The sequence below is a fragment of the Haliaeetus leucocephalus genome, unplaced genomic scaffold (genome assembly GCF_000737465.1).
Source record: "Haliaeetus leucocephalus isolate CR32 unplaced genomic scaffold, Haliaeetus_leucocephalus-4.0 Scaffold964, whole genome shotgun sequence".
Lineage (NCBI taxonomy): Eukaryota > Metazoa > Chordata > Aves > Accipitriformes > Accipitridae > Haliaeetus > Haliaeetus leucocephalus.
In genome coordinates, this window is record NW_010973400.1 from 3,839,000 (window position 1) to 3,866,163 (window position 27,164).

The window sequence follows — 27,164 nt, forward strand, 5'->3', positions numbered from 1 at the left end:
GTTATGTACTCCAGCCCTACATCTCATGGAAGGTGTTTGTTTAAGCTCTCCGAAGGAACCCTGGGGCCTGAGAAATGCCACTCCTCTACCCAGCTCAGTGTTGGATCTCATGAGCAAACCTGCCATCAGATGCAAGTTGTCTTGCATTGCGGTGCTTTTATGCCATGTGAGCCCAACATGCACCATAGGGGCTCACAAGCCTGGAACATCCCTGGTCTAAATCTGAAGCATGATGTTATTTTGAACCAGGCTGAACATCTGTCTGAAGTCTAATATTCCATAAAGTCTTCTGAACATTAGTAAAACAAACTAGTCCCATGTATGTTGCTGATATTCTATCTTGATTTCACACCTAATGCCAATGATGAAGATGAAAGAGCTCTGATGATTTTGAAAACATTGTAGACAAGTGTAACCTTCAAAGAAGTTAAATACTAGCACTGTTCAGCATTTCTGAGTTATCCTGTGCTCTGAAAGACAGACCAGTACAAAAACGGTAAGGCTGGAAGTGAGATCAGTGGAACAAAATATAAACAATTATTTTTTCTCTCAGGCTTGATCGTTACAGAAGAGAATTATGAGATATGGACAACAGAGACCTGCCTTCACTGATCTAAGGGATTTCCCTCCATTTATATGATTCTTTGTGCAAAAGGTAGATGCTATTTTTGTACTTCTACATTTTTGTTGCTAGGTGTGACAGGCCAGGCCCTCAGGCAGGAAACTCCTGCTGTCCCGAGCAGGATTATACAAACTCCAAACGGCTGACACCTACACAACTTGCAGTAGCTTCCTATACAGCCAGCTGTGCTTGCAGCAATAACAGGAAAAAAATCAAGAGGTTAATAAAACGAAATGAGCAGGAAGCATGCAGTCATCAGACTTTCTAGTACTTCAGTCTATAGAAGTAACCCGTGGCTGGCCTGACTTAGGGACCTAATCCAAAACTCATTGAAGCCCATGGAAATTCCACTTCAGCGGATATTGTTAGACCTCACTCTTCACTATACCGTTACGGGAGTACATGGAGAGTTCCACCTTCCCTGTACTCACACAGTACTGAGCTCCAAATCTCTTGCTTCGTTACTGCTAGCTGTGAGATAGGCCTGCCACTAATAACTGCAGATGCTCCAAAAAGGATGAGGAAAAGAAGGGAAAGTTCATGGCTACATCCCTTCTCCCATCCCAGCCATCAGAGGTGAGCAAATGTGTGTTGGCATGTGCTTTTCCACAGCCTTTAAATCATATGGTACTTGGCTACGTGCAAAGAGCTGGAATAGCAGAGTGGAACTCATTGTTTTGCATTTTCTTTTTTTTTCCCCTGTTGTTGTTCTACAAAACTCTAACATGAAGGTCAAGCAGGAGCCCTTAGCTGGAGTTGAGAGAAACCTCCTGAGCAGAGGGGAAGGAGAAATGCCAGGAAGAAGGCAAGAATTGGGCAGGGCTTTCTTTTTCCAGTAGAGTGCTGATTTAAATGCCTTTTTCACTTTGGTTTCAACTACCACTATTTTCAGCCTGGCATATTAAAGTGCCGCGTGGCATGGGGAGCATTCATCCCTTCACTTATGAGTTCCATGACATCTGTTTGCACACAACTAACTCACAAAAAATAAAAATTGTCCCCACAGTCCCCCTGAAAATGAAACCTCTGATCAAGTCCTACAGATCCCTTAGCATACCAGCTAGCTTGGCCCTCTGCACCATGCTAGGCACAAAGCTGGAATAACACAGTTCCTCAAACATCACAGAGAAGTACCTTGCAGCCTGTTTATTGCCTGTTTGAATCCTTATCACTAAGCCATTCGATTTGGAGTCCTTGATTAATTTGTGTTTATTTTGTTTTTGTTCTCATTCAGATGTGTTATCTAAGGTCAGTGCAACTTCCCCTGTCCCCCCTTTCCCTTTCAGCCAACTCTCCCATGAAATATTGTTGTGCCTGGGCGTGTGTTTCTTAAAGTCATTGTGTGCTTTATGTCCGAAACAAACATTGTCTCATCATCCAACTTATTACGCACTACCCAAAGGTCATATTTTATGCACAGAAGGGAAAGCTTTTCTGTTGTGGCTGAGGAAGAACAAACTGGACAGACGGTGAAAACAAGGGCTTTAGCCCCAGAAATCAAGTCTCTGAAAAAATGATCAGTGGCTGTTTGAAAAGGATAAACCAGGTCTCAGCTGCTATAAGCTACTGGGCAGCCATGGAGCTAGAATGTCTTGTATCCACATATCTGCTCCCTTCACTCCTTCTAATCTTTAGCAGCTCCTGGTTCCTCTCTCCATATGTCCTTCACCTCCACAGATCTCATGGCACCATAGGCCTTTCATCCAAAATGCCTAAAGGGAGGCAGAGCTATTTAAGCCACAGGAAAATGCTGGCGTGGGGACAACTGAGTTTACTAAGTTTGTCAGTGATAAAAGGAAGACTAGGGAAAATGTGAGCCTTCTCCAGAAGGAAATGGGAGACCTGGTTACCAGGGATATGGAGAAGGCTGAGGTACTCGGTGACTTTTTTGCCTCAGTCTTCACCGGAGAGTGCTCCAGCCACATCGCCCAAGTCACAGAAGGCAAAGGCAGGGACTGGGAGAATGAAGAACTGCCCACTGTAGGAGAAGATCAGGTTTGAGACCATCTAAGGAACCTGAAGGTGCACAAGTCCATGGGACCTGATGAGATGCATCCGCGGGTCCTGAGGGAGCTGGTGGATAAAGTGGCTAAGCCAAAATTCATCATATTTGAGAAGTCGTGGCAGCCTGGGGAAGTTCCCACTGACTGGAAAAGTGAAAACATAACCCTCATTTTTAAAAAGGGAAAAAAGGAAGACCTGGGGAACTATAGGCCAGTCAGTTTCACCTCTGTGCCTGGCAAGATGATGGAGCAGATCCTTCTGGAAACTATGCTAGGGCACATGGAAAATAAGGAGGTGATTGGTGACAGCCAACATGACTTCACTAAGGGCAAATTGTGCCTGACAAATTTGGTGGCCTTCTATGATGGGGTTACAGTGTTGGTGGATAAGGGAAGAGCAACTGACGTCATCTACCTCGACTTGTGCAAAGCATTTGACACTGTCAACATGACATCTTGTCTCTAAATTGGACAGACATGGATTTGATGCATGGAACATGTGGTGGATAAGGAATTGGCTGGATGCTCACACTCAAAGAGTTGCAGTCAACAGCTTGATGTCCAAGTGGAGACCAGTGATGAGTGGAGTTCGTCAGGGGTCGGTATTGGGACCAGCACTGTTTAACACCTTTGTCGGTGACATGGACAGTGGGACTGAGTGCACCCTCAGCAAGTTTGAAGACGACACCAAGCTGTGTGGTGTTGTTGACTTGCTGGAGGGAAGGGATGCCATCCAGAGGGACCTCAACAGGCTTGAGACGTGGGTCTGTGCGAACCTCATGAAGTTCAACAAGGCCAATTACAAGGTCCTGAACATGGGTCAGGGCATTCCCAAGCACAAATACAAGCTGGGCAATGAGTGGATTGAGAGCAGACCTGCGGAGAAGGACTTGGGGCTCCTAGTGGATGAAAACCTGAATATGAGCCAGCAATGTAGACTTGCAGCCCAGAAAGCCAATCTCATTCTGGGCTGCATCAAAAGAAGTGTAGCTAGCCAGCAGGGAGGTGATTCTCCCCCTCTACTCCATTTGTATGAGACCCCACCTGGAGTACTGCGTTCAGCTCTGTGGTCCCCAGCATAAGAAAGACACGGACGTGCTCAAGTGGGTCCAGAGGAGGCCATGAAGATGATCAGGGGGCTGGAGCACCTCCCCTATGAGGACAGGCTGAGAGAGTTGGGGTTGTTCAGCCTGGAGAAGAGAAAGCTCCAGAGAGACCTTACAGCAGCCTGCCAGCACTTAAAGGGGGCCTACAGGAAAGATGGGGAGGGAGTCTTTATCAGGGAGTGTAGTGATAGGACAAGGGGTAATGGCTTGAAACTGAAAGAGGGAAGATTTAGATAAGATATTAGGAAAAAATTCTTTACTGTGAGGGTGGTGAGGCACTGGAACAGGTTGCCCAGAGAAGTTGTGGATGCCCCATCCCTGGCAGTGTTGAAGGCCAGGTTGGATGAGGCTTTGAGCAACCTGGTCTAGTAGAAGGTGTCCCTGCCCATGGCAGTGGGGTTGGACTAGATGATCTTTGTGGTCCCTTCCAACCCAAACCATTCTATGATTCTGTGATAAAAACCGTATAGCCCAAGTGGAAAGATGCAGAGCAGAACAAGTACCAAGGTGGGATGGCTGTTGTGCTAGAACGACACAGGAGTTTTCAGCCTAAACAACTGATGGGGAATGTCAAAGTGATGTATGCTGCTACGAGGCTGTGGAGCAAGTGTGCCATCCAGATTGATAACTAAGGACCAGACCTTACCCTAATGAGCAGCAGATTCAAAGCAAGCAAAGGAGATTTAGGCCTGCTTGCTCCTGGATCTTATGGATATTTGCCATTCTCCTAGGTTTTCTTACAGTTTACTTCATTTTGTGTAAGCTTAATGGGCCGTTAAGGGCTGTTAAACACCAAGGGCTCGCCTTTGCCTCCAGAAGTTCCTGTACCTCTGATAGCCAGAAGTGGAAAGAACATTCTGAAGATCTGCTGCTATAAGCTTACTTCACTTTTGTAAAACTCTTCCCTAGGGCCTCTGCGATAGCCCACGTTGGATAAGAAGCAACTGGGCTAGAGGATCCTTAGATCCAACCAAGTGCAAAACTGTTTATGACATTAAGCAACCAGTACTCATTAGACGGTTTGGGGGAACAGTCTCTCAGTGTGAACAAAGGAGGAAAAACACAGAATTAACTGCTTTTACAATGAGGCTTGACAAACCTCTAAAGCAGAATATAGGAGGCCAACCACACAGGGGGGTCATAACCTCAGTGACCCAGGACGTGTCTTATGGGGCTGATCATGGGCTGATCACCTCACAAAGAACTCTGCTGGCTGAAGACATGTTGTGGCTACAGAGTTGTTCATTATCCTCTTTACCACTGACACCAAAGGCGTGTTCATCTCTACTTCTGCACAAGAGGGGCCATGTTCCCAGACACAGAATATAGAAAAGTTTCAGCCAACAGGAATAAAATACCTCTATCTGGGATGGCTGCATGAAGATGGATAACTCTGTGTATTCTGACACAGAAATACTTGTTTCAACTTACACTTCTGCATTCACACTCCTACCCAAAAAAAGCCACTCCAGGGTGGGTGCCTCTTTAGTTGCCCTCATCAGTTATTTATAGACATTGGCAAGATCCCCCTGTGCCTTTCCTTTTCCAGGCTAAACAGTCCCAGCTCTCTCAGCCTCTCCTGGTATGACAGATGCTCCAGCCCCTTAATGATCTTTGTGGCCCTTTGCTGGACTCACTCTAGTATGTCTATGTCTCTCTCGTACTGGGAAGCCTGGGAACTGGACACTGCTTCAGATGCATCCAGAACCAGGAAATCTTCTCATCATTAAGTCTGGTATCAAATGAAAAATGATGTCCCAAAGACTCTAGAAAGAAGACATAGCCAGGCAGGTTAAGAGACGCTACCAAATGTGTCTGCCTGTAAGAGACAAGAGAGTGGAAATCTGGGAGTCAGACTGAAGGATAAGGTAGAATAAGCCATGTCCTGCCGAGTGAACAGAGGTTACCTGAGCTAGGGAACCCAAGTAATGACCTGTAGGGCTGTGAGAGTCTCTATACAAGCAGTCTGGCCACCAGACGTGAGCTACCAAACCCTGCTGCAAGGTATTTTACAGCATGCCAACAACATACTACTTCTGGCTCTGGTACAACCCAGGTTTCTCTGCGCCATGCTACACTGGTAAGGTGACAGACGCCATGAGCCACGTGAGCATCATCTCCCTGCCAAAGATGGGGGTACCTACTCTGAAGAAAAGTTATTCTTCAGCAGACCTTTCCTATCCATAACGAAATGGCTGTAAGTGCAGGTGAACTTTGTTACCTAGCCCCATGAGAGAGGCAGGCCAGAGGTCTAGCATTAGCGTGGTAGCTTCCCAGCCAGGTCAACTCTACAGCTAGCCAGCAACTGGGACAGTGCTAATGTCTTGCCAAATGTGGCAGACTGTTTCTCACCTTCCTCCTTCCCTGAGTTAATGCTTAGCCAATAACTACTGCAGTTAATGCTTATTCATGTCAGAATACCGTCACTGATCCAGCAGATTGCTATTCTCCACTGAAAAGCAGTAAGTCCAACTATGAACTGTTCCGGGAGGGCTAGGATGATGTTCAAGGGCTGGCTGGTACTGTCCAGACTATGTTGAAAATGTTCATGGAAAGTTCTGTTGGCTGGTCTCAGAGCATTAGGAGTGCTTGAAGGATATGATAATTTGGCCATTCGGCTGGGCAATATTTTCTGTGCTGTCAATTATCTGGCTGAGTGGTTCCTATTCCAGCTACTGTGCCTTGCAAACATGAGTCTTGCAGAGTTATTTTCTTCTTGCAGGAAGTACTGCTTGGTCATGGTATGATTTGAGCCTGATCTGCAGATAGCTGGGACTAAATTATTTCCATTTTCCTTGTAGACTATTTGAGTGTGTAAAAAGGTCATCAGCAATTCACAGGAAGCTTACAGAGGAATAAAGGAATTTAAAGTCATAGGTCAAGAAGTAAAAGTATATACTTTGTAAACAAGGATGGAAAATGTGACTTGATGTAGAAAACGGTGTGAATCAGATCCCTCCTCTGGAAATACCATTTCAGGAAAACCCTTGATAAGGCTGTAGATACAGTTCACCTCCTCTGTGCTTAAACCAGTGGGAATGTTGTGCTGGAGAGTTCCAGAAAGGAATTCCTGAACTTGTCGAAGATGGATATAGCAAAGTCCAAACACAGCTCTGAGTACACAGATTGGTGGTCTTGCATGTCTCCTCTGAATCTCTTTGAACTCATTCATTGCACAGAAATTGAAGCAGTGTAAAGAAACAGAGGGAATTGGAAGAGGTCAGTAAACCACCTACCTGGTGCCCCATTGCCACAAACTCACATGGAGGCAGAACCAATGGCTCTCTTCCATGTCAGCAATTTCATTGCCTGTTCTTAAAAACCTCCAGTGAAGGCAACTCTGTGGCTTCCCTGGGTAGCCTAATGCAGTGCTTCTAACCTTTACAATTACACATTTTCCATAATCACCAACATACTTATCTTTGCTTCAGACTGTGTGATTTCACATCACCCTTCACCAAGCTGTCACTGTGAACATTTATGTCAGTCCTTTACCAGGTGACAGATTTATTGTGTCCTTACCTGAGTCATGTCCTGTCTAAACCAAACAACCTTCAACCCGTTCACAAGGTCATGCTCTGCTCATGTCTTAGCATTCACGTGGCTCTCCTTTGGATGCTCTCCAATACAGCAACATCTGGACGCAGCACTCCAGCCAAAGCATCAATTGCATCAAGTAGAGCACTTCTGTTACCTTCCAGGTCCTAAATTAAAAATACTTGTTAATAAACTTCAGAATGAGATTAGCCTTATTTTCAACATCATCATGCTGAGTAGATTTAGGTAGCTGTTTGCTAGGACTCCCTCCAGATTCTTTTCTGCAAGACTGAGGTGGCCAAGACTATATAAAGTCGTGTGAGAGAGGGATAATAAATGAAGCCCCAGGCATCACCAGATTCACCCCCAAACCTTTTATCTCAAAGGAATCTGCCTATTAGTTCCAATATGCTTGGGATTCACTCTGTCCTTCCATTTCTAAAACACAGCTCTCTGAGAGGCTGACCATGCAAAGTTCAGGCTAAAAAATATTAAGAACAGAAAATGGTGTAAGAACCTACAGTGTTGCATCCAGCTTCTTAGAGGTTTTGCCATCTTGTTCTGAGTTTGGGATACAAGTGGCAACAGGATTTGATTACACAAATTGCTGAGGTTAGACTCCAGAGATGAGACTGAAGTGTTAACAGCCAGGACTGGAATGAAGATTGGTGAGTCAAGAGGGCTGTATCTTGTTAACTTCATATCTAAATTGTTTCCACATTTATTTTTGCTTTGAACAGTATCTCTCAAGTTGCACCTATGTGGGAACATTACCCTGGTGTATTTTGTTCATGCCATATGCAGTGTGTTCACATGCTTTTGTAACAGCACATTTCCAGTCAATTACAGGATCAATGTAGCTCTGCCTTGTTTTGGATCAGTGCTCCTCATTCAGAGCAGAGATCCTCTAACACACCTTTTGCTTGCTTTCTTGAGCCTGTGAAGTCTCTCTAAGTCTCAGATGTTGAAACCAAAAGTGTTCTGAGGTTGAAACTTTGAAACTTTAAAACTTTAAAATCCAGGAAGTTCACAGTTTCTGGTGACTTGACAGTACGTGATGAATGCATACAGGAAAAAAACAGCAGGATGACCAGGACGTCCCCCTGTGCTCACATACCAAGTTGATTACATACCTAATGCTCTGACATTGTGCAATTTTCACATTGTCCTGCAAAGTGAACCAAGATTTCTCATACTTTTAGGCTGTGGTTTGATGATACAGTGTCTTGAGGAGAAACCCTCTCTTACAGAACCCTTTCACCTTGCTGACATTCTTTCCCATTCCCACACCCCAAGGTGAACAGAATGCTGTGGTCTAACAAGTTTGGCCAAGCAGTCCTGCTTTAGCTGTCAGAGCTTCATTCTGCTGAATATGGTACTCCTGAAATCTCATGGAGATCCTTTGTACCATTTTAAAATACTCCTGTAGGCAGTGGTCTGAGCAAGTAATCTCTTCTGGTTTAACCTCTCTGCTAGTGAAATCCTTTATGCAATCCAGGAAGCAGTTTTCTGTAAGTTCATTGTATGTTCTGAGAAACTCAGAACAGCTTGGTCTGATCAGATTCCAATAATTGTCCACCCATATTCTACAGCCTGTGATTCACTCACCTATTCAACTGCTTTTGGTGTTGTTGGTTAAAATTGTTTGAACGCCACAGCAATAAAAAAAGGGGGGGGCAGGGGTGGGAAGGGCTTAAATAAGACTGCTTTTCCAGTCAAGGGCTGGCAATGTGAAAGGTATGGATCAACCACAGCTAACTTGGTCTAAGGCAAGGCTGCCCTCCTCTTCACCCCATCCTCTGTGCTGGCACTGCTGCTTATCTAAACCTGCAAGGAGACAGCCAAGGGAGCAACACTGCGTGAAAACTACACAACTGTTTCTGTAGGGATAGACCACGGACTCATGCTGAACTGCTTGCCAGGGCAGAAAGGAAGAGGTCCTCCTTCTCCTTACCCTCCTGCCCACCTCTGTTCCTTCCCCCTTCCCTGCCTGGGGCCACGAATCTGCTCCTCTCCTTGCTCTGGCCCTGACACTCACTGGGCCCTTCTCTGAGCTGATTAAACTCACTCAGATGAAAGCAAGCTAGACACCTTGTTGCTGGTTTAGTTTGCTGCAGGGACAGTGAGTTAAATTGGCTCAGAGAGGGGTCTGGAAGGCACCAGCACAAGGCCAGCAGTAAAACCTGCCAGCAGAGAGAGAGGTGGTTGCATTTAGTGCTGTAGATGTAGCCTTGGTTTTCTGCTTGTTCAGGTTCTTGAACCAGCTTGGGTGGGCAATAAACCAGACCAATGCCACTGTAAGAGTGGGGACAAGCTGTAAGGGCAACCAGGGCATCAGTCATGCCAATTTAATCACCTTAAAACTGCTGCAGAATGGCAGGCGGAGGGCTGACTCACCGTGTTGTGGGGAGGAGCAGGTGACCAGGTTTGCAGAATAGGGAACAGGAGTAGGCTGTATTGCTGCCAAGGACAATACACCCTCAAGATGGCTCATTGAAGAGAAGTCTACAGTCACATGCCATGATATCCTTAGCATCTGCAGTAAATGCTGGCAGCTGCAAAGCCTGAAGGGCCAACTTTGCTAAACACACATTTTGCTTTTTATGACTCAGACCCAGCAAGAGGCAAAATGCGGTGACATGTCTTAGGGCTGTTAGAAATGGAGCAACCAGCACACTCACAACAGAAAGAGGTTGAAGACCTGGTCCAAGCTCACTGTGACACAGAAATGACCACTACTGCTCTAGACAGATGACATCAAGAGCCACCCAAACTATGCCCAGGGCTGCCATGACAGCCGTCCATCCTCTTCCCCTGAAACAGCCAATGTCAGCCGGCAACATGACCCTGTTGTAACTGCTGGACCAGCCACAATGTCACAACGCCTTAATTTGGGAACTAGCGTAGAAATGGGAAAGGCACGACACCTTATCAGACACCTTACTGACTTTTTTGCTTCTGTTTTCCTTCTGCGGTATGACAATGAGTGGCATTTACAGCTTGACTCAGTTGTCTACCTTGGAGACGTGTGCTCTTTTGGGATGGCCTGGTGTGTGCCACGTGGACTTCAGCTCCTGCATGGTGGCTCTGGAGATCCTGGGGCACATCTGCCTACCCCACGAGTCTATTGCTTTCCCATGGACTTCTTACGAGAAGTCAGGGTCTCCACAGGGACTGCTTCCAGTCTGTAGGGGAACAGGAGGTCTTCCCATAGACTTATCTCCTGAATTAAACACTGTTTAAAAAATAATCCCCCATAACACGAGTTTAATCCTAGGCTTTTCCACAGAAATTGCACAAGTTCAGTGAGTCACTGTCTCACACACAGTGCTGTGGAAACAAATTCCATTGATAAACTGGCTGTGATTGAACACTGTAGGGCCAAGGCCCCCGTTGTTATTTGGACAGATGTCCCCTGTTTGTGCAGTGGGTTTCTGGCTCCAGATTTTGTTCAAGGTAGATACATAACACATCAGAGTTTCCCCTAGTTTCTGGGAATTTCCTGCTTTTCCCCACCTTCCACAGGAGCCATCAGAGCCGTAGGTCTGCTTCTCTCTGCAGCTTGTCTAAGGGCACCAACCCATGTCCCTAGTGCCTTCCAGGTCCAGCCCACAGTGAGCATGCTGCCAGCTCCGGTGGGAAAACTTCAGGGTTTTCCTCCCTTGTTATTTAAATCAAAGCCCACAGACATTTTTCCATAGCTACAAAACATGATTTTACTGTTTTCAGGCCTCAACACCCTCTTTTGTTAGAACAAAGCAGGTGAGTAACAGAAGCAGAACAAGTTAGTCCACTTGATAAACTAATCCGCAGATAAGACACTGAAGGACTTAGATCAGTGCAGGGGGAAACAATGAGAACTACCTGATGAATGGTATCAGGAAATATCTCCTCTTAAAATGCCTTGTGGCTTTTCTGCAGTGGCATCTCTGGTCAGCCTCACACTTGAAAATTGAGTACAGGCTCTAGAGGCGACTTTTTCTGGGCAGTAATAACGTGTTCAGCTAATTATACAAGTTCCTGTGTCTTGGTTTCCCTTTGAGACAGCAGCCTGGGCTGTAGTAGAAAGCAGGAGATCTAATTAGAAGATCTTTTCTTTGAATCACCTGAGAAGGTAAACGATATTATATCTCTGGGTGTCTTGTTTATTTTCTGAAATATATGCGATGGTAACTATTGTGCTGGGTGCATTTGCAAGAGAGGGTGTAATTATTTTGCAACATTTATGAAAAAGAGAAACTTACAGAAAAAGAAGGTCACGTAGATCACCTGTGTCCTGGGTTAAAGTGAGACCTTGCTATTTACCTCTAGGTATCTTCTGCACTTTAGAGCTAACTTTAAAGAACATTTTTCAACCTGAATGCTGCGGAGAAGAAGAGATTTGGTAGCAAACCTGGGTTTCTTCAGCTCTCTGGGGCTTTATAACTCAAACATAATTATTGCCTCCCAGGAGACAGTTTGTTTGAGAAATGATGAATATGTCCACTTATCTTCTGTTTTACCAGCTAAAGTTTGATGCAGATTTGTGACCATTGCAAAAGATGCATGCAAAACTGTAGCAGATGCTGTTTAACCTCATCATAAATTTTGCTTAATGACCATTTTTCCTTTCTATTATCTGTTTCATCAACCTGTTATCAATGAAATATAAGTTCTTTGTATAGATCAAGCTAATGTACCATATGCTGTGAGCATATGCTGTATATACAAAACTATCAGAAAACTTTGCTTTGTTAGTGTTTCTATTACTGTGTCATGTCACTATCTCAGGGACTTGTGTCACAGCTTATAACTTGGCAGTGTTTCCCCCTTGATCCGTTTTGATCCATCTTGGTCTTGGGATCACCCAGATCCATGGAAGTCTTTAGGTTGTCACAAGTGCATGATGTCTTCAAAATAGTCTTTCCTGTAGATGCTGGATGTAGAATACTGATGGACATGCCCAGGAAACTGAAGAAATATTTCCCTAGGTTTCCCCCCCACCCCCCCACCCCAATTCTGCCAGCCATTCATCTATTGGATAACAAAAGCCTGTAACAGTCTTTTTTTTAATGGATTTTGGGGTGGAGTGGGAAGATATTCTGAATCAGTGAGATGTCTTGCTTTCTGGTTATTCCTATATAGGAACATAAGAGCAGCCATACTGGATCAGCTCAAATGTCTAGCTAGCACAGTCTCCTGGTGTTTGGGTTTTTTTCCTCTGTTGCTACCCTAGAATATCTTAAAATTAATTTTCTTTTTTTAATTGCACCTCAGAATTCAGTTGACGTTTCTTGAGACCCCATTTCTAAGTGATAATAGTTCAGAGTCCATCACAGAATACATAATGTCAGGATGCTTTCTTTCTACCTTACACTTATCAGTGCTGAATTTCATGAATTTCATGACCCAGTCACTCAGTATCCTGCAATCCCTATGCAGATATTCACAGGCAGACTTCCCTTTTGTTACTCTCAATCATTTAAAGTTTTCCAGTGTTGTATCACTAATCACTGCCTTTTCCACATCACTTGAGAACACAGGGTAAGACACAGGCTTACACCCATGTTCCTGCGGAGCTCTGGTGATGACATCTCTCTATTGGAAAAGCAAATAATTTCTTCCTACTTTTGCCTCCTACCTTTTAACCAGGTCAGTATCCAGGTGAAGTCTCACTGCAGAACTACCTTTAGTGAGAAACCCTGACAAATCCCTGCTGGATACTCGTGTCAGTGACATCAACTATATTGCTTGGCTATAAGCTCATTGCTGTCCTCTATCCTTTCACAAGGTGAGACTACAGATCATGTTCATATTATAATTTTCTGTCACTGGCTCTTTTGAGGAGGAAAGTCACCATGAAGCTCCCTGTCTACTTGGGAGCACCAGCTCTCATATGCAATATGGTGGCAATAGGCATCCATTGCCAATGTTCATTATCAGCTCAGGAGGGGCTGATTTTTCTGCTTTCACCTGGTGATTCACAGCCTTTCAAAGCCTGAGTTTGTATGAACAGACTCTTCAATACAAAAAGATCATAATTTTACAAAAGCTCATGATTTTAATCAAGCTGATGTTATCCACTCAGGTACTGTTCAGTACTGTTCTTAAGAGTCTTTTCTCAGTGCTTTCCTTTCTTAAAATGATTTTTGCAATCTGCTTTGGTTCTGCTTTTTCCTGTAGCTCTCTACTAGCTGCTCATTCTGGAGGTAGGGAAGTGCTTTGTTAACCAGAAAGGAATAACCAGAAAGTGCATATTCATAGAAAAATACGTATTTTTACATATTCTTCAGCTCCCTTTCTCTATTCCTTCTGGTTGCATAAATGTGTCAGCACCCGTTTTAAGGGTCCATGCATGTTTTGCCTCTCCTTTTATGTTTCATCATCCAGTCTATTGCATGAGTAAATTAGCTTAGGTATTAATGAGCTGGAGAAGATGGTTTTTTTCTGGGTTTTGATTTCAGGCACCACATTATAATCTGGTGTGTCAGTATTCATGGGTTCCAGGTTATTTACTTGTTAACTTCAGTACAATTAATGGAGATAAAACCTCAGAAAAACATGGATTTTTACCAAGAGATACCACTCTTCATTGTTTCCCTTGTTAGCCAAGGGGTTACAAACACACAGAAATCTCTAGTTGAGCCCATGATGTTACTAATCCCTCTCCAGAGTGGGACATGGCTGGTAGCAGAGCTCTCACTGCTGCAGCAGGACAGGCCCTCACTTACAGCAACATTTTTAACTATTCCCTCATGTTCTGACTGTGCATTTGTCAAGTACCACTGCGAGGAATATTTGAAGACCCAAAGTCAACTTTTCTCATGGCAGATGAATTTCTAGCACCTCATTTGTCCCTGGTAGGAATCTGCTTAGGACTCTGCTTTCTCCAAGTGATTTCTTTCTCCCTCCATTTTGAGTAGGTACAGCTGACGTGAAAAAAAGGAGATATGAGGGAAACAGTCTAGTGACAGTGGCAGAAGAATAATTATAGACCTTGTTGCATGCTCTGTCTTGGATGGAGCAAACAGGCAGAATGTGCTGAAAAAGTCTGAACGTACTGTTTTTGTAGAGTGTTCTGGTATTTCCTACTGTGTGAGTCAGCTGAAAATTCCCTGATTCTTTTGCTTCATTCTCCTCTCAGGTTGTACAGCAGTCACTGGACAAAATGCCATCCCCAATTACTGCAGGTCTCCACTGCCTATTTCTACTGGTCACAGCATGTTGCCAGACATCACAGGACTCAAACTTTCATCCATTCATCCAATACATAGTGAGTATCCTTTCCCAGCCCCACTGGTTTTCATTTGGTCTCTGCTTGTAGCACCCAGCTGCTATAGCTCTTTACAAAACCTCAGAGGACGTCAGTATAAGATCAGGTGGGAAAACTGAACCCAGAGTCTCCCCAGTGTGTAAAAGAGATGGAGAAATCCAGGAACTGGGCTTTTCTTGCTTCCCAGTCTTAAAGCCTCTCCAGAAGGAACTGAGCAAAACTTCTGGTTTCTCACTTGTGTTAGTCTGCAAGGGATGTAAATTGCTGTCCCTGGAGCTAAGCCTAGGTGACAGTTATGTGGGCACTGTTCCTGGATGGGATTCACCCGCCCTATGAGAGACAGAAACCAATTAAGTCAACAAAACTAGCTTAGGCACAGACGTCCTTACAGGTAGGTGACAGGAGTCTCTTGGCAGTCAGACATGAGTACACATCACCAAAATGCCACCCCTGAGTGACTTGTGTTTAGATGTTGTGCTTGGACTCAGGCTCTACTTCAGTTTCCCACTTTTTCAATAATTCTCACGTACCACTTTTGCTTCACTATAGTGTGAATTATGGAAATCTGTTTTGTGCTTTGTCCTATATAGGGATTTGGTAACAGGCACCTTCCGCACAAATAGTCCCTAACTAGAAACGACAAAAGAGGAACAGAGAAACGAAAGGACTGAACAAATGGAAGTTAATATAGTCTAGTAAAGAAAACTAGTCTACAAATCTACCAGCTCTTGGTCTAGCACAATTATTATTAGACCAGAAAATACTTCTTTTTTCTTCTACATTATGAACCCTATCAAGGCAAACCAGATTCTAGCATCTATATTCAGCCCCTAGCACCACAGGGACCTTAGTTCTTATGGACTGACCAGAACACAATATGCTTTTTTGAGCAGGTTGAAAAAAAGGCAAGAAGAGGTGAAGAGAAAGGTGTGAACTCCTTAAGCTGTTTCTGCCACTATCCCTTGTCTTGGCAAACCAAGATATAGCTGGCTCAAGCAGCACTGTCTGCTCTTTGGCAAATGTCTAATAGTGAGCAAGTATCTTGTTTGCTCTGTTTTTTTCAAACTGTCTCCAGCTCAGCACTTAGGCATTTTCATGAAAAGAGTAACACTGTATTTTTTAGCACCATTGATCCATCGTTGATCCTGCAAATGAATCACTTAATAGTGTGAAATATGTGAAGTATTTAATGACATAGCAATACCCTGTAGCTGTTTGGGAGAATAATTAAAAAAGGAAACCACTGAGACCAAACCTGGGGGAAGAAGTGGATTGCAGTGGGCTTTCTGTAACTTTTGCAGCTAACCTCTAAGCTGAAAGGTAGTACCCCTAGCAGTGCAAAAATGCCAATGCGCCTTGGGATCTTCACTGCCAGCACAGTGGCGATACGAAGCCCAGCTCTAATCACACACCAGATGGTTCCTTTATGTAAAGAGATGACTTAAGAGTTGCCAAGCTATTCACTCTTTCTGTAAATAAAGATTTCAGTAGGACTCAAGAAACTGGCAAAGCTGCAAATTTCCTGCCTGCGTCTTTGCTTGTTCTTCAGCCTTTCTTGCTAACTGTGGTGCCAATGTATTTTTAGAGCATGATTAAAAAAATAAGATGGTCTGCATCTCACTTGGCTGCACCCTGTGTGAACCCAACCATACTGAAATTGTGCCACTACTACCCTGGTCAACTGTGTGCCCACAAAAGAGCTGACCTGACACCTGAGCTGGAGCCAAGACAGTTCAATCCCCTTTCTACTGCTGCTCAGGCTGGCTTTGCTGCTGCAGAATTGGAAGCTCAGAGGAAAGAGGAACGCAAAGGGTAATAGGAGTCCACTTTCTGGATTCAAAGGCTGAGTGGCCAGATCTCCCAAACAGTTTGCAAGGCTGGCGCAGGACTGAGAGCACTACATCAGCCCCATAGCCAGTTTGCAGCTCAGACACAGAATTTCTGCTAAGCTGAAACAATTGCCTTGCAGAGACACACAAAGAGAGACCTGCAAACTCAGTACATCCCTCAGCTGCTGTTTAACATTTCCCTGCTTGGAAGATATAAATGTTCTGTTTAAAGAGGAAAAGGGGGGCAGGGAGGACCAAAGATTGAGGGAGGGGAAAAAATGATCTATGCCGGTATTTTCTTCACTAATTCTTTCATGCCAACAACAGCAGCTAGAGCCTCACTTTGTTTTTTCACAGAGCTTCACTCTCTTTTTTCCACAGACTGACAGCGTGCTAGGAGAGGAAAGCTTCCAGTCAGAGATGCAAAGGCAGAAGCGAAACGGTATGTACACATATGTATGGTAACAGAGCAGGTTCCTAGTAAGCTGAGGGTGAAATCACTGTTGGGGACAGCAGCTCTTGAGATACTGAACTTTGATCATCAAGGAGAAGTAGTTGTTGTGGTTTAACCCCAGCCAGCAGCTAAGCACCACCCAGCTGCTTACTCACTCTCCCCCAGCGGGATGGGGGACAGAATCAGAAGGCTCAAAGTGAGAAAACTCATGGGTTGAGATAAAGACAGTTTAATCAGTAAAGCCAAACAAGGAATTCATTCCCCACTTCCCGCGGGCAGGCAGGTGTTCAGCCATCTCCAGGACAGCAGGGCTCCATCACGCCTAACGGTGACTTGGGAAGACAAAATGCCATCACTCCAAACGTCCTACCCTCCCTTCTTCTTCCCCCAGCTTTTATTGCTGAGTGTGATGTCATATGGTGTGGACGTCACGCTCCAGGTCATATGGTGTGTGACATCATGTTAGTCAGTTGGGATCAGCTGTCCCAGCTGTGTCCCCTTCCAGCTTCTTGTGCCCCCCCAGCCTGCTTGCTGGGAGGATAGAGTGGGAAAAAGAGAAGGCCTTGATACTGTGTAAGCACTGTTCAGCAATAACTAAAACATTGTGTTATCAACACTGTTTTAATTACAAACCCAAAACATAGCCCCATACAAGCTACTATGAAGAAATTTAACTCTACCCCAGCCAAAACCAGTACAGTAGTAAAGGCACAAACAAAAGAGGTGGAAACTTTTGTCTGGTCAGAGACTGACATATATGAGCTCAGTTTTTATGCAAGATTAAATACACGGTGTAGAAAAAACCCCAAGCCTCTTAGGAGGACACGGGCCACAAGATAATCCTGTATGGCTTCAGTCTGTGGTTGACAACCCATCCACTTGCTGAGTCAAAAAAGAGAAAGGATGATACAGCTTTTCTCTGTATATATTATGTCATTTATATCAGCTTCCTATTGCTCTGAGAGCAAAGAAATCTGGCTTTTTTCAGACAAGCAGCAGATAAAACATGTGCAGAATATCTGCTGAGTAGGAATCAAGAAGATTTCCTAAGCAGAATGCCACATTAAGCTACCATTAAATAGCAACAGAGCCCAAATGCTGAAACAGAAGCCATCAATTTATGATTTACCCTCACACACAGCTTTGCAGTCTCATACTATTTCTCTTTTAGTACTTATTTTTGACCTTCGCCCTCTAGAGTACACCGTTGACATTGAAGTAAGCCTTATGGATTCATGTTTTCTGGAGCCAGTCAAAGAGTATTTCAAAAAACTTAGTCTTCCAATTTCAACAAATATTTCAAATGTAGAAATGACAGTTTCAAAGATCGACATTACAACAGGTGGGTTGGTTATTTATTTTTATATTCTGGGTGATGTACTTTTTTGCCAGTATTTGATCTCTCCCTGTTTTACCATCCATCATGCTTAGAAATCAACAAAACTGAACTGTCTCTGCTGCTTACTGAAAGACTCAACAAGACTGAAGCTCTAGCACACAACAGCGTGTTTTGTTATCTGCATCCCGCCACTGGTCTTTCCATAATGTTGACATTAGGAATAGCCCTGAATGCTTTTCTTTTACTAAGGAAGGGACAAAACCAGAGGAAGCCTGAGCCAAAGGACTTTGCTCCAGTTTGACTAACAAGCAGTCTGAGTTACTTTCAAGCTTCAGGAAGCTGCGACAGAGGTTATCAGACTGTTTACTTCCCTCCACTTGCATTTGGAACGTAAATCACTGTAAGAGGCTGTACTCTGACCCTGACAGAGACAGGCTGTATGAGATGAAGTCTTTTCCTGATATAACTCACTATATGTATTCTTACAGGTCAAGATATCAGACAGGTTTTATTACATGAGTTGTGGTTGTGCAACTTCACATCCAAGTAACTAATACAGCAGAGGATATGCAAATGCACTGAACATTTACAACAGCAGAGGATATTTGGTACCTTCTTATTGCTGGCCCATAAAGCAGTGAAAGGAAGCGTTCATCAGCTCTCAAAACAACATGCAAACGGATCTTTGAAAGGCCTTCAGGGTCACCTGCAATGTGTGAAAATCACTTTGTTAATATCTTACTTTGCCAATGGCACATTAAGAGCAGAAAAACTTACAGTGAAGTGTTGGGGTTTTTTTATTAGAGATAATATCTGGTTTTAAAGCACTTTGTGGTAATGTTACGTTCTCTCATGCGACATCTGTCAGGATACAGTCGGAATGACACAGCACCTCACTAGCCACTGAGACTTTGAATGACCATTACATGCTCTTACAATCTTTAAAACCCTATGCATTTGCTTTCAGCTCAGGTAATATAGAAATATCCAATCTGCAAACTATCATAGGATGCTGGCCAATATGCCAGGTAAATTTTTAGGATCAGGCTTCACATCTCCATTCAATTACTTAAAAGTAATTGATCAGACTTATCCCTGTTACCAGTCTGGTTCCCATTTCTGGTTAGTCATTTATTATTAGTATAGTAAGATTTGCAAGGCATCAGATCATCAAGTTGCATCATTCAAGTGAACTCACAAGAAGGGCAACATTTAGTTGAGATCACTGGTATAAAGATACAGCAGGGTAAATAAGCAGTAAGTTATGCCCGCTTACTATTCTCATAGCATTTCTCTCTCTGACACTAGTCTGTCTGCTCAGCGGTGAGAACAAGAGCTGTTGTTCTTGTGAAAAAGGATATGCCTGGCCAAGTGCAGTGTGCGGTGACTTGATAACCTGCCCTTCTGTCAGCCTAGCACCCGACCTGCCCTGCAGCTACGTGATGGAAAAGCCTTTTTGCGGGCCTTACTGTGAGCCTCAGACTGAAGGTAAGGAGAAACAGTGCTGAACTTCATTGTTGTACAACTCATATACTGGTTAGAAGATGGAATAGTGTTAAAGGTGTAATAAAGCAGCACGTCAGGACTGAGCTGGCTACCACATTGCCTATGAATGTGGAAAGTCTGTAGAGACGCTCTAGAGCTCTCCTCTTTGTGATGTGGGTCCACCTTGGCCCAAATACGTGGAGATATTTAGTGCTATGCTGGACCCCCAGCTCCTGGAATCACTCACATGCCTCTGGGATTTTCAGCTTCCACTAAACAAAGAAAATTTCATCTCATCAGATTTTCAACAGAGGAACTTACAAATGTGACCAAAGTGTGCCATAGTGCTCAATAGAAGAGAAGGAACAACAAAAAAAATCCAGCATGTATCTTTTGTTTGGTTTTATTTCATGACTTGTGACAAGGTGCCCATGACTTTTTAGGAACCTGACTGATGACTGGACACTTAGGCTTGACAGCACTGGGGTGGAGCACTACCTGTTGTCTCTGCAATCCAAGACAGACCCCCATGAGAGTCTACCTCTAATTTGTGATGGAGCAGCAGGCAGAGATACCCAGAGGCAACCCTAGAGCTGGAAGCAGTCCAGTGCTGTCAGCATGCCTGTTCTAATCAGCTCTCCTTAGAGGCAATGCTTTTATCACAGGGCACCCCCACATCAATACTGCTATACTATTTCCAGGACTAGAGCTAGTATCTCTTCCATGTGGAAGTCCCACATGCCTTAGAAGTCCAAGGCCCTGGGTACAATGCTCCTCCACTGCAAGGTATGGACATGTCCTTAAAATGGACCCAACTTCGAAAATTCCAGTGTCTCTCTAAGCATTTTATATTCTTTTGTGCCCATTGAGAGGTCTTCACCCAGAATATTACCCTCCCAAAGTCATTGAGGATTTTTCCATTAATTTCAGTGAAACGTAGGTGGAGATTCATCCTGTGTAACTTTCACTTAGTAAAAGTTAAGTATCTGGTCAAAGTTACTCATCCAAACTCTATAACTGGAACAATGTAGCAATTCAACTATTGTAGGAAAGCTGTCTGTCAACACCTGAATGTATCACCTTCTGAAGGTGTCTGCAGCTTTGCATCAACTGGAGAGGGAGTCTAGGTATCTAGCAGCTGCCAGGCATCTAAATTAGCTATAGAAATCTAGAGGAATCCCAACTTTCCTATCATACAGACGAATCTTGACAAGTTGTAAGTTTTTGATTTAGAATTAGGATGACTTCACCAAGGGCAAATTGCACCTGACTAATCTAGTGGTCTTATACAATGGAGTGACTGCATCAGTGAACAAGGGAAGAGCTACGGATGTCATCTACCTAGACTTCTGTAAGGCCTTTGATACAGTCCCCTACATTGTCCTTGCTGCTGAATTGGAGAGATATGGTTTGACAGATGTACTGTTAGATGGATAAAGAACTGGTTGGATGACCACGTTCAAAGAGTTATACTCAGTGGCTCAACGTCCAAGTGGAAGCAAATAACGAGTGGTGCACTCAAGGAACTGTACTATTTAATACCTTCATCAATGACACAGACAGTGGGACTGAGTACACCCTCAGCAAGTTTGCAGATGACACCAAGCTGAGTGGTGCAGTTGATTTGCTAGAGGCAAGGGATGCCGTCCAGGGGGATCTTGACTGCTCAAGGAGAGGGCCTGTGCGAACCTCATGAAGTTCAACAAGGTGAAGTGCAAGGTCATGTACCTGAGTTTGGGCAATCCCCAGTATCATTACAGACTGGGGGATGAATGGATTGAGAGCAGCCCTGTGGAGAAGAACTTGGGGGTACTGGTAGATGCAAAATTGGACATGAGCCTGCAATGTGCACTTGCAGCTCAGAAAGCCAATAGTATCCTGGGCTGCAGAACAAGAAGGGTGGCTGGCAGGTCGAGGGAGGTGATTCTTCCCTGCTACTCCACTCTCGTGACACCCCACCTGGAATACTGCATTCAGCTCTGGGGTCCTCAGCACAAGAAAGACAGAGACCTGTTGGAGCAGGTCCAGAGGAGGGTCACGAAAATGGTCAAAAGGATGGAACACCTCTCCTATGAGGAAAGGCTGGGAGAGTTGGGGTTGTTCAGCCTGGAGAAGAGAAGGCTCCAGGGAGACCTTATTGCAGCCTTTCAATACCTAAAGGGGGATTATAAGAAAGATGGAGAAAGACTTTTTATTAGACCCTGTAGTGACAGGATGGGGGCAAGAGATTTAAACTGAAAGAGGGTAGATTTAGATTGGACATAAGGAAAAAAATTTTTTATGATGAGGATGGTGAGACACTGGAACAGGTTACCCAGAGAAGTTGTGGATGCCCCATCACTGGAATTGATCAAGGTCAGGTTAGAAGTCCCTCCCCGTGGCAGGGAGGTTGGACTAGATGGTCTTTAAATGTCCCTCCCAACTCAAATCATTCTATGATTCTGAGATTCTATGATTAAGTTAGAAGAAAAAGCTAAGAAATCACTTTGTAAGCATTGCTTTTGATTATTTTTACATTTATTTTTGTGTTTTTTCTTACAGACTTATGTGCTATTGGAGAGCCCATTATAATGAATATGTCAGTCAGGCTGAATAAGTCAAGCACAGTCTATTGGCATAATCTCACGGATCCTTCTTCTGAATCATACAAAAAATACAAAGCTGACCTTGAAAAAGCGGTAATGACTTTTGTTTTCCACCTCTGAAGGTTGAAAGTCCTCTAAGAAATATGGTATTTACCCTGAGTGTCTGGGAAATAGGGTGCACTCTCACTGTCTCTCTGCAGAGCTGTGAAGTATGCAGCAGTGGTAGCTACAAAGTGGGCTAAAGCTGACCTCCATTGAAAGGCAATGACAATATTCCCATTCATTTTAATATGCTGGCCAACAGGGAAGTATTTAGGAATCTTTGCATCAAAGCATGAAAAAAAATCACATTATTGGTCCCAGCTTAAATCCACATGAGCGCACATAGAATGAAACCATCAAACAAATTTATACCAGTGACAGTGGGGAGAGCACCAGGCCTATTCTGTTAGGTATGCTACATGCCCTTACTCCCATCAATGCTGAATGGAGAGTTTCCTATTTGAAGCACGCTAGAGCAATATACAGAGCAATATACAGAGGACTTATGTCATGTAATATGTCTTTGTTTACAGTTTAATGCTAGCTACAGATGTTTACCAGGCTTTGTATCAGCAACAGTAACTGGCTTCAGGTAAGTAAACAATTTCATTTTTTCCTGGAAGACACAAATCTTTCTGTCCCATCTCAAGGAAACACTCAGCAGCAAAACCTACATTCACGCTGGCTAGAAGCCATGCCCAATATATACATACTGAATAACAGTATAATAGCTGCAAAGGAAAGCCCAACTATTAGCATGGAAATAGGATTGTGGTAAAATTCACTACTGTGCAAAAGTTGCCAAGAAACATAATCGTTCTCCATCTGGATCAAAGCCTTTTGTGGGAAAGACTGAATTCCACCCAAAAGGGGAAAAGGATGTGAATAAACCTAGCATCATCTCCCAGGTCATCAGGAAGACAAATTAGTGCATTGACTCTGGATATAACGTTGGATCTGGATAAAAGAGATATTACTTAAGTCCACACATATTTAAACGCAGATGTATTCTACATTTTCTAAGGGAAATTTACTAGGAATAGAAAGCAGATGAAGGACATGTCACGTAAAGGTGTTCTTACTTTGGGAAGAGCTGTAGCACAACCTTTTTCTATACCAGAACAAGTCTTGAGTCACAACAGGACCCTTCACAGGTGAGCCCTGTGAAGCTTACTACTAATATGCAAGGATATTTAATCCTGGTGCTTCTCTCATTCTTGTATCTGTTTAGGCCTGGAAGTGTTTTTGTGAACTATGAAGTAAAAGCAGGAGCAGCAAGCTTCGATCAGATAGCAAATTCCAACAAAATTGTACCACAGTTTCTAGATGCATGGTACCAGCTAGACCAAGCTACCTTCACAATGAAAATAACTGGTAAGTTTAAAGCTCTCTCAGTATTTTCCTTCAACCTTTTAGTATTTCTAGCCTGAGCCATGTAGCTGCCTTATACTGTTGATTATTTGGTACTAGACCTTCAAAAAACATTTATTTCTCTGGCTGTTTCATTTCATCCTGGGCCACCAAAGCTGAGGACTTACAAGAGATGACCATGCATGCAGCACCTCCCATGGAAAACCAAAACCTTCCAGCTAATCCACTGAACCCTGATGCAGCCTCTCCATGGGAGAGAGACTGTCACCTCCAGAACTGAGACAGCTCTTAGCATATCAGGCTGCCAGCACTTCCCACTTCTTCAAACAAAACACAAAACCTCTTGCAGTTTACATGAGAACAGCTTCCCTCTGGCTTCCTTGGCACATTTTCCATGCTGCCGCTAGACAGCAAGTTACAATCGAAATGCCTGATCAAGTGCCGCAGAGGTGCTGTACTCTCAGTGCATTAAGCACTGGACTTTCTGTCTCAGAGGATTATTTTAACCTGGTTGCTTCTCCTCCCAGTTTATCTACTTAGAAAGTAGTGGCAGTGACAATATTTCTGGTTCTCTGCATAAAACCTTCTGGGATCTTTGGCTGACAAAGATAGCAGAAGAATATGTTGTGGGAAAATTGCATAGCTTGTATTAGAAGTAGTGCCTGCAACTGATGCTGAATACATATTAGTTGCGAAGCACCTAGGATTCCCACGAGATGAAAGACACCACATAGATGTGCGCTGAAATGACAATAATGCAGAATGTTGCTCTTTGTCTTCCCAGATCAAACAAACTTCACTGTGAGTCCTGTTGACATTTTTGAAGGGGATACAGTAAGACTGACATGTCAGATAAATTCAACATCTCAGAATGTGACTTGGTATTACAGAGATCAGATCATCTCAACCGGCTTGCAGTATTCGATAAACGTTTCAACAAAAACCTCATGGTCAACTCTTGAAATTATCAACATTACAATGAAGGATAATGGTATGATTTTCTATTGTTAAAACAGCAGATGTAAGTCTCTAGTGTGGCTAGTTCTATAAAAAGAGGCATGCAGTGACTGCATTTTCCTAGAATAAATGTGAAAAATACACTGTTCCTCATAATTTTCCTTTTTTTTTTCTTTCATGAACTACATACTGACTGGCATTGCCAGTAAGATGTGAACTGACTGAAGTGACTAAACAGGCCTGGATTTTCTCAGTGCCAGGCTTCACTGCCATATCTCAGGAGACAGCAGTGACTACATGGCTGTGAGGTCTTCCCACCCTTTTGGTGTGGTAATCTGAGGCTGTGTTGAATTTGTCCTTGATGGCCCTTGCCTCCTTTGCCAACATAACTAATTAGAGCTCGGAGTTACAGTTTTCCATGTGTTCGTGTTTAGAGCTTTTTGAAAATCAGAAGCAGTTAAATTGGTGGCATTTTGCTGGGAGGAATTATCAGGGGAATTATCATGTATTATCAGAACTTTGACTCAAGTTCCCATTCAGTTCTTCTCTTTAGACCATGAATTTTACATTTAACTTCAAAAAGGGTAGTCTCTGACAAGGTATTTGGGCACACAGAGCCAAGGTAGGAGTCATGGGTCCAAACTTCTTCGAGCTAAGGGTGCCCTGAACCTTGGTGTCTCCTCTCCTATGTAAGTGGCCTACTCACCAATGGGGAAGGGGAATCCACATACCTAAAGTATGAAGGAAATTTGGAGCTCTGATTGCCGATTTCAAAAGAAAGCCTGGCTGCATCCAAAGGACAAGTGCCTGAGAAAGTGGCTGATAACTTCTCTGCTGCCTTTGGCGATACCTTCTGAGCAGCCTATGTGCTCACACTTAGAATGCCAGCTCTTGTGTAGTCCACCCTGGGCACCTCTCTCTCACCCATTCTGTGTAGGAACCTTTTGCACAGTCGGTCTATATTCTTGCCATAACATATTGCTGCCACGTGGACTACGGGCAATACACAGATCCCCAAAACACCAACTCAGCCAGCTTTTAAGTATTTCAGTCCCAGAGCACTGGTCTCTTCTCGAGTACCCATCAACACTGAAGCTGCCTAATCTGGATACGTTTGGCACCAGGAGTCTGCAGAAAGCATAGTGCAGATGACCTGAGGGTACATTTTGATTAGCAAGTAGCAGAGCCACTGCAGAGCAGGGAGATGGGAAAAGTAGGTGTGGAAGTAGGCCCAGCTCCTAAGCCCAAACGTAGAGGAAAAAAACAGTGAAATGTGTTCTCAATGCTAAGATATTGCCTATGCTTTACAGGTACCTATGGGTGCTCTTTCACAAAGAGCAATAATTTTCACACACTGATCTACAAGGCCACAAAACCAATAGTAGTCTCTCCACTACACATCACTCCGAACGTAAACAACATGAGTGTTGTATGCAACAGCCCTGAAGTGCAGACAAACAGTCCTCTGCTGTCCTGCTGTATTGACAGACACATACCATCACTTACCGGTGACTGGAAAGTAAATGGAGCAATCAATATTACAGGTATGATTAACAAAAGATTGTCTTTCACCTGCTAAGTTTGTTTGTTCTTCAAAGATCTCCTCCTAATTGGCTACCCCAAAGGCCAAATCCTAGGATGACTACCGGGTGTGCTCCAAAGGTGTGTGTGTGTGGGAAGGACGAAGGATGGATGGACAGCGTGGTACAGACTCCGTATATGTTGTGCAGGTGCCAGTGGGATTCTGGGCATCTCCATGCACTGTGCATACATTGATGCTTAAAACTGTGCCATCCTGGATGGAAACAGCTGCCTGGACCAGCGTCATACCAGCTTTTTCCAAAAAGCTTATTTCTTCATTGTCTAGTTTTGAAAGCAAGGATGAGTGCATCAGTCTCTACTACTAGCTCCAGAATCACCCTTGGGGTATGAAAAGCTTTTGTGTACCCGATACCAAGATTTGGCAACCAAGAGAAGCAGGTGCTACACTTTGAAACAGCTGCAGCATAGCTAAATACTGAGTGCGCAGTTTCCCTCTCCGCCTGTACTTGTGATACAACACATGCCAGTTGAGTCAGTGGCATCCCACAAGGCTTTACTTATAAAATGAATATAAAGAGTTAATAAAACACCAAGTAAATGTGTTACAAAGAGTTACAAAATAACATCAATAGAAATGCTCATAAATGTCTATCAACCACAGTCATAAACAGTCTATTGCCCTCTTAATATTTTATGGGTATGGATTAACTGTTTATCATTAACCATTTGCTATAAATCAAATTTAGCAGAAAGCAGGACAGCAAAATGAGAGGAAAAACTTCAAAGCTTATGTACACAGTCATTTCCACAGAGGACTGCTATGGGTGTGCAGCAGCGCTTGCAGAGAGAGGGGTGATCCTGGCCTGCTGTAATGAGCTGTTCTGCCCTTGATTCCCTGTGGCCAGGCTTTCCCCCAGGAACTCTGCTCTCACACCAGATGCACATTCAGCTGCAGTGGGAGACAACTTTAGTGGGGTTTTCCTTTTATGGCTAAACCAACACTCTTCAGATTTAAAGTTGAATGACTGTCAGTATCTCCA

The 27,164-nt window shown here is 43.8% G+C and overlaps 1 protein-coding gene and 1 pseudogene across 1 annotated transcript in view; one reads left to right on the plus strand and one right to left on the minus strand.

Annotated features, from left to right (window-relative positions):
• GPR116 (G protein-coupled receptor 116) overlaps window positions 1-27,164 on the plus strand; it is a 47,593-nt gene that overhangs the window by 5,907 nt on the left and 14,522 nt on the right. Inside the window, exons 2-11 of the mRNA XM_010584280.1 lie at window positions 12,900-13,038; window positions 14,392-14,520; window positions 16,731-16,791; window positions 17,975-18,145; window positions 19,451-19,630; window positions 22,169-22,305; window positions 22,788-22,846; window positions 23,486-23,628; window positions 24,410-24,616; window positions 25,893-26,126. Of these exons, the coding sequence (XP_010582582.1) occupies window positions 14,416-14,520; window positions 16,731-16,791; window positions 17,975-18,145; window positions 19,451-19,630; window positions 22,169-22,305; window positions 22,788-22,846; window positions 23,486-23,628; window positions 24,410-24,616; window positions 25,893-26,126 (1,297 nt within the window). The 5' untranslated portion in view covers window positions 12,900-13,038; window positions 14,392-14,415. The remainder of the gene's footprint in view (window positions 1-12,899; window positions 13,039-14,391; window positions 14,521-16,730; window positions 16,792-17,974; window positions 18,146-19,450; window positions 19,631-22,168; window positions 22,306-22,787; window positions 22,847-23,485; window positions 23,629-24,409; window positions 24,617-25,892; window positions 26,127-27,164) is intronic.
• Window positions 8,584-8,851, minus strand: LOC104842172 (annotated as a pseudogene).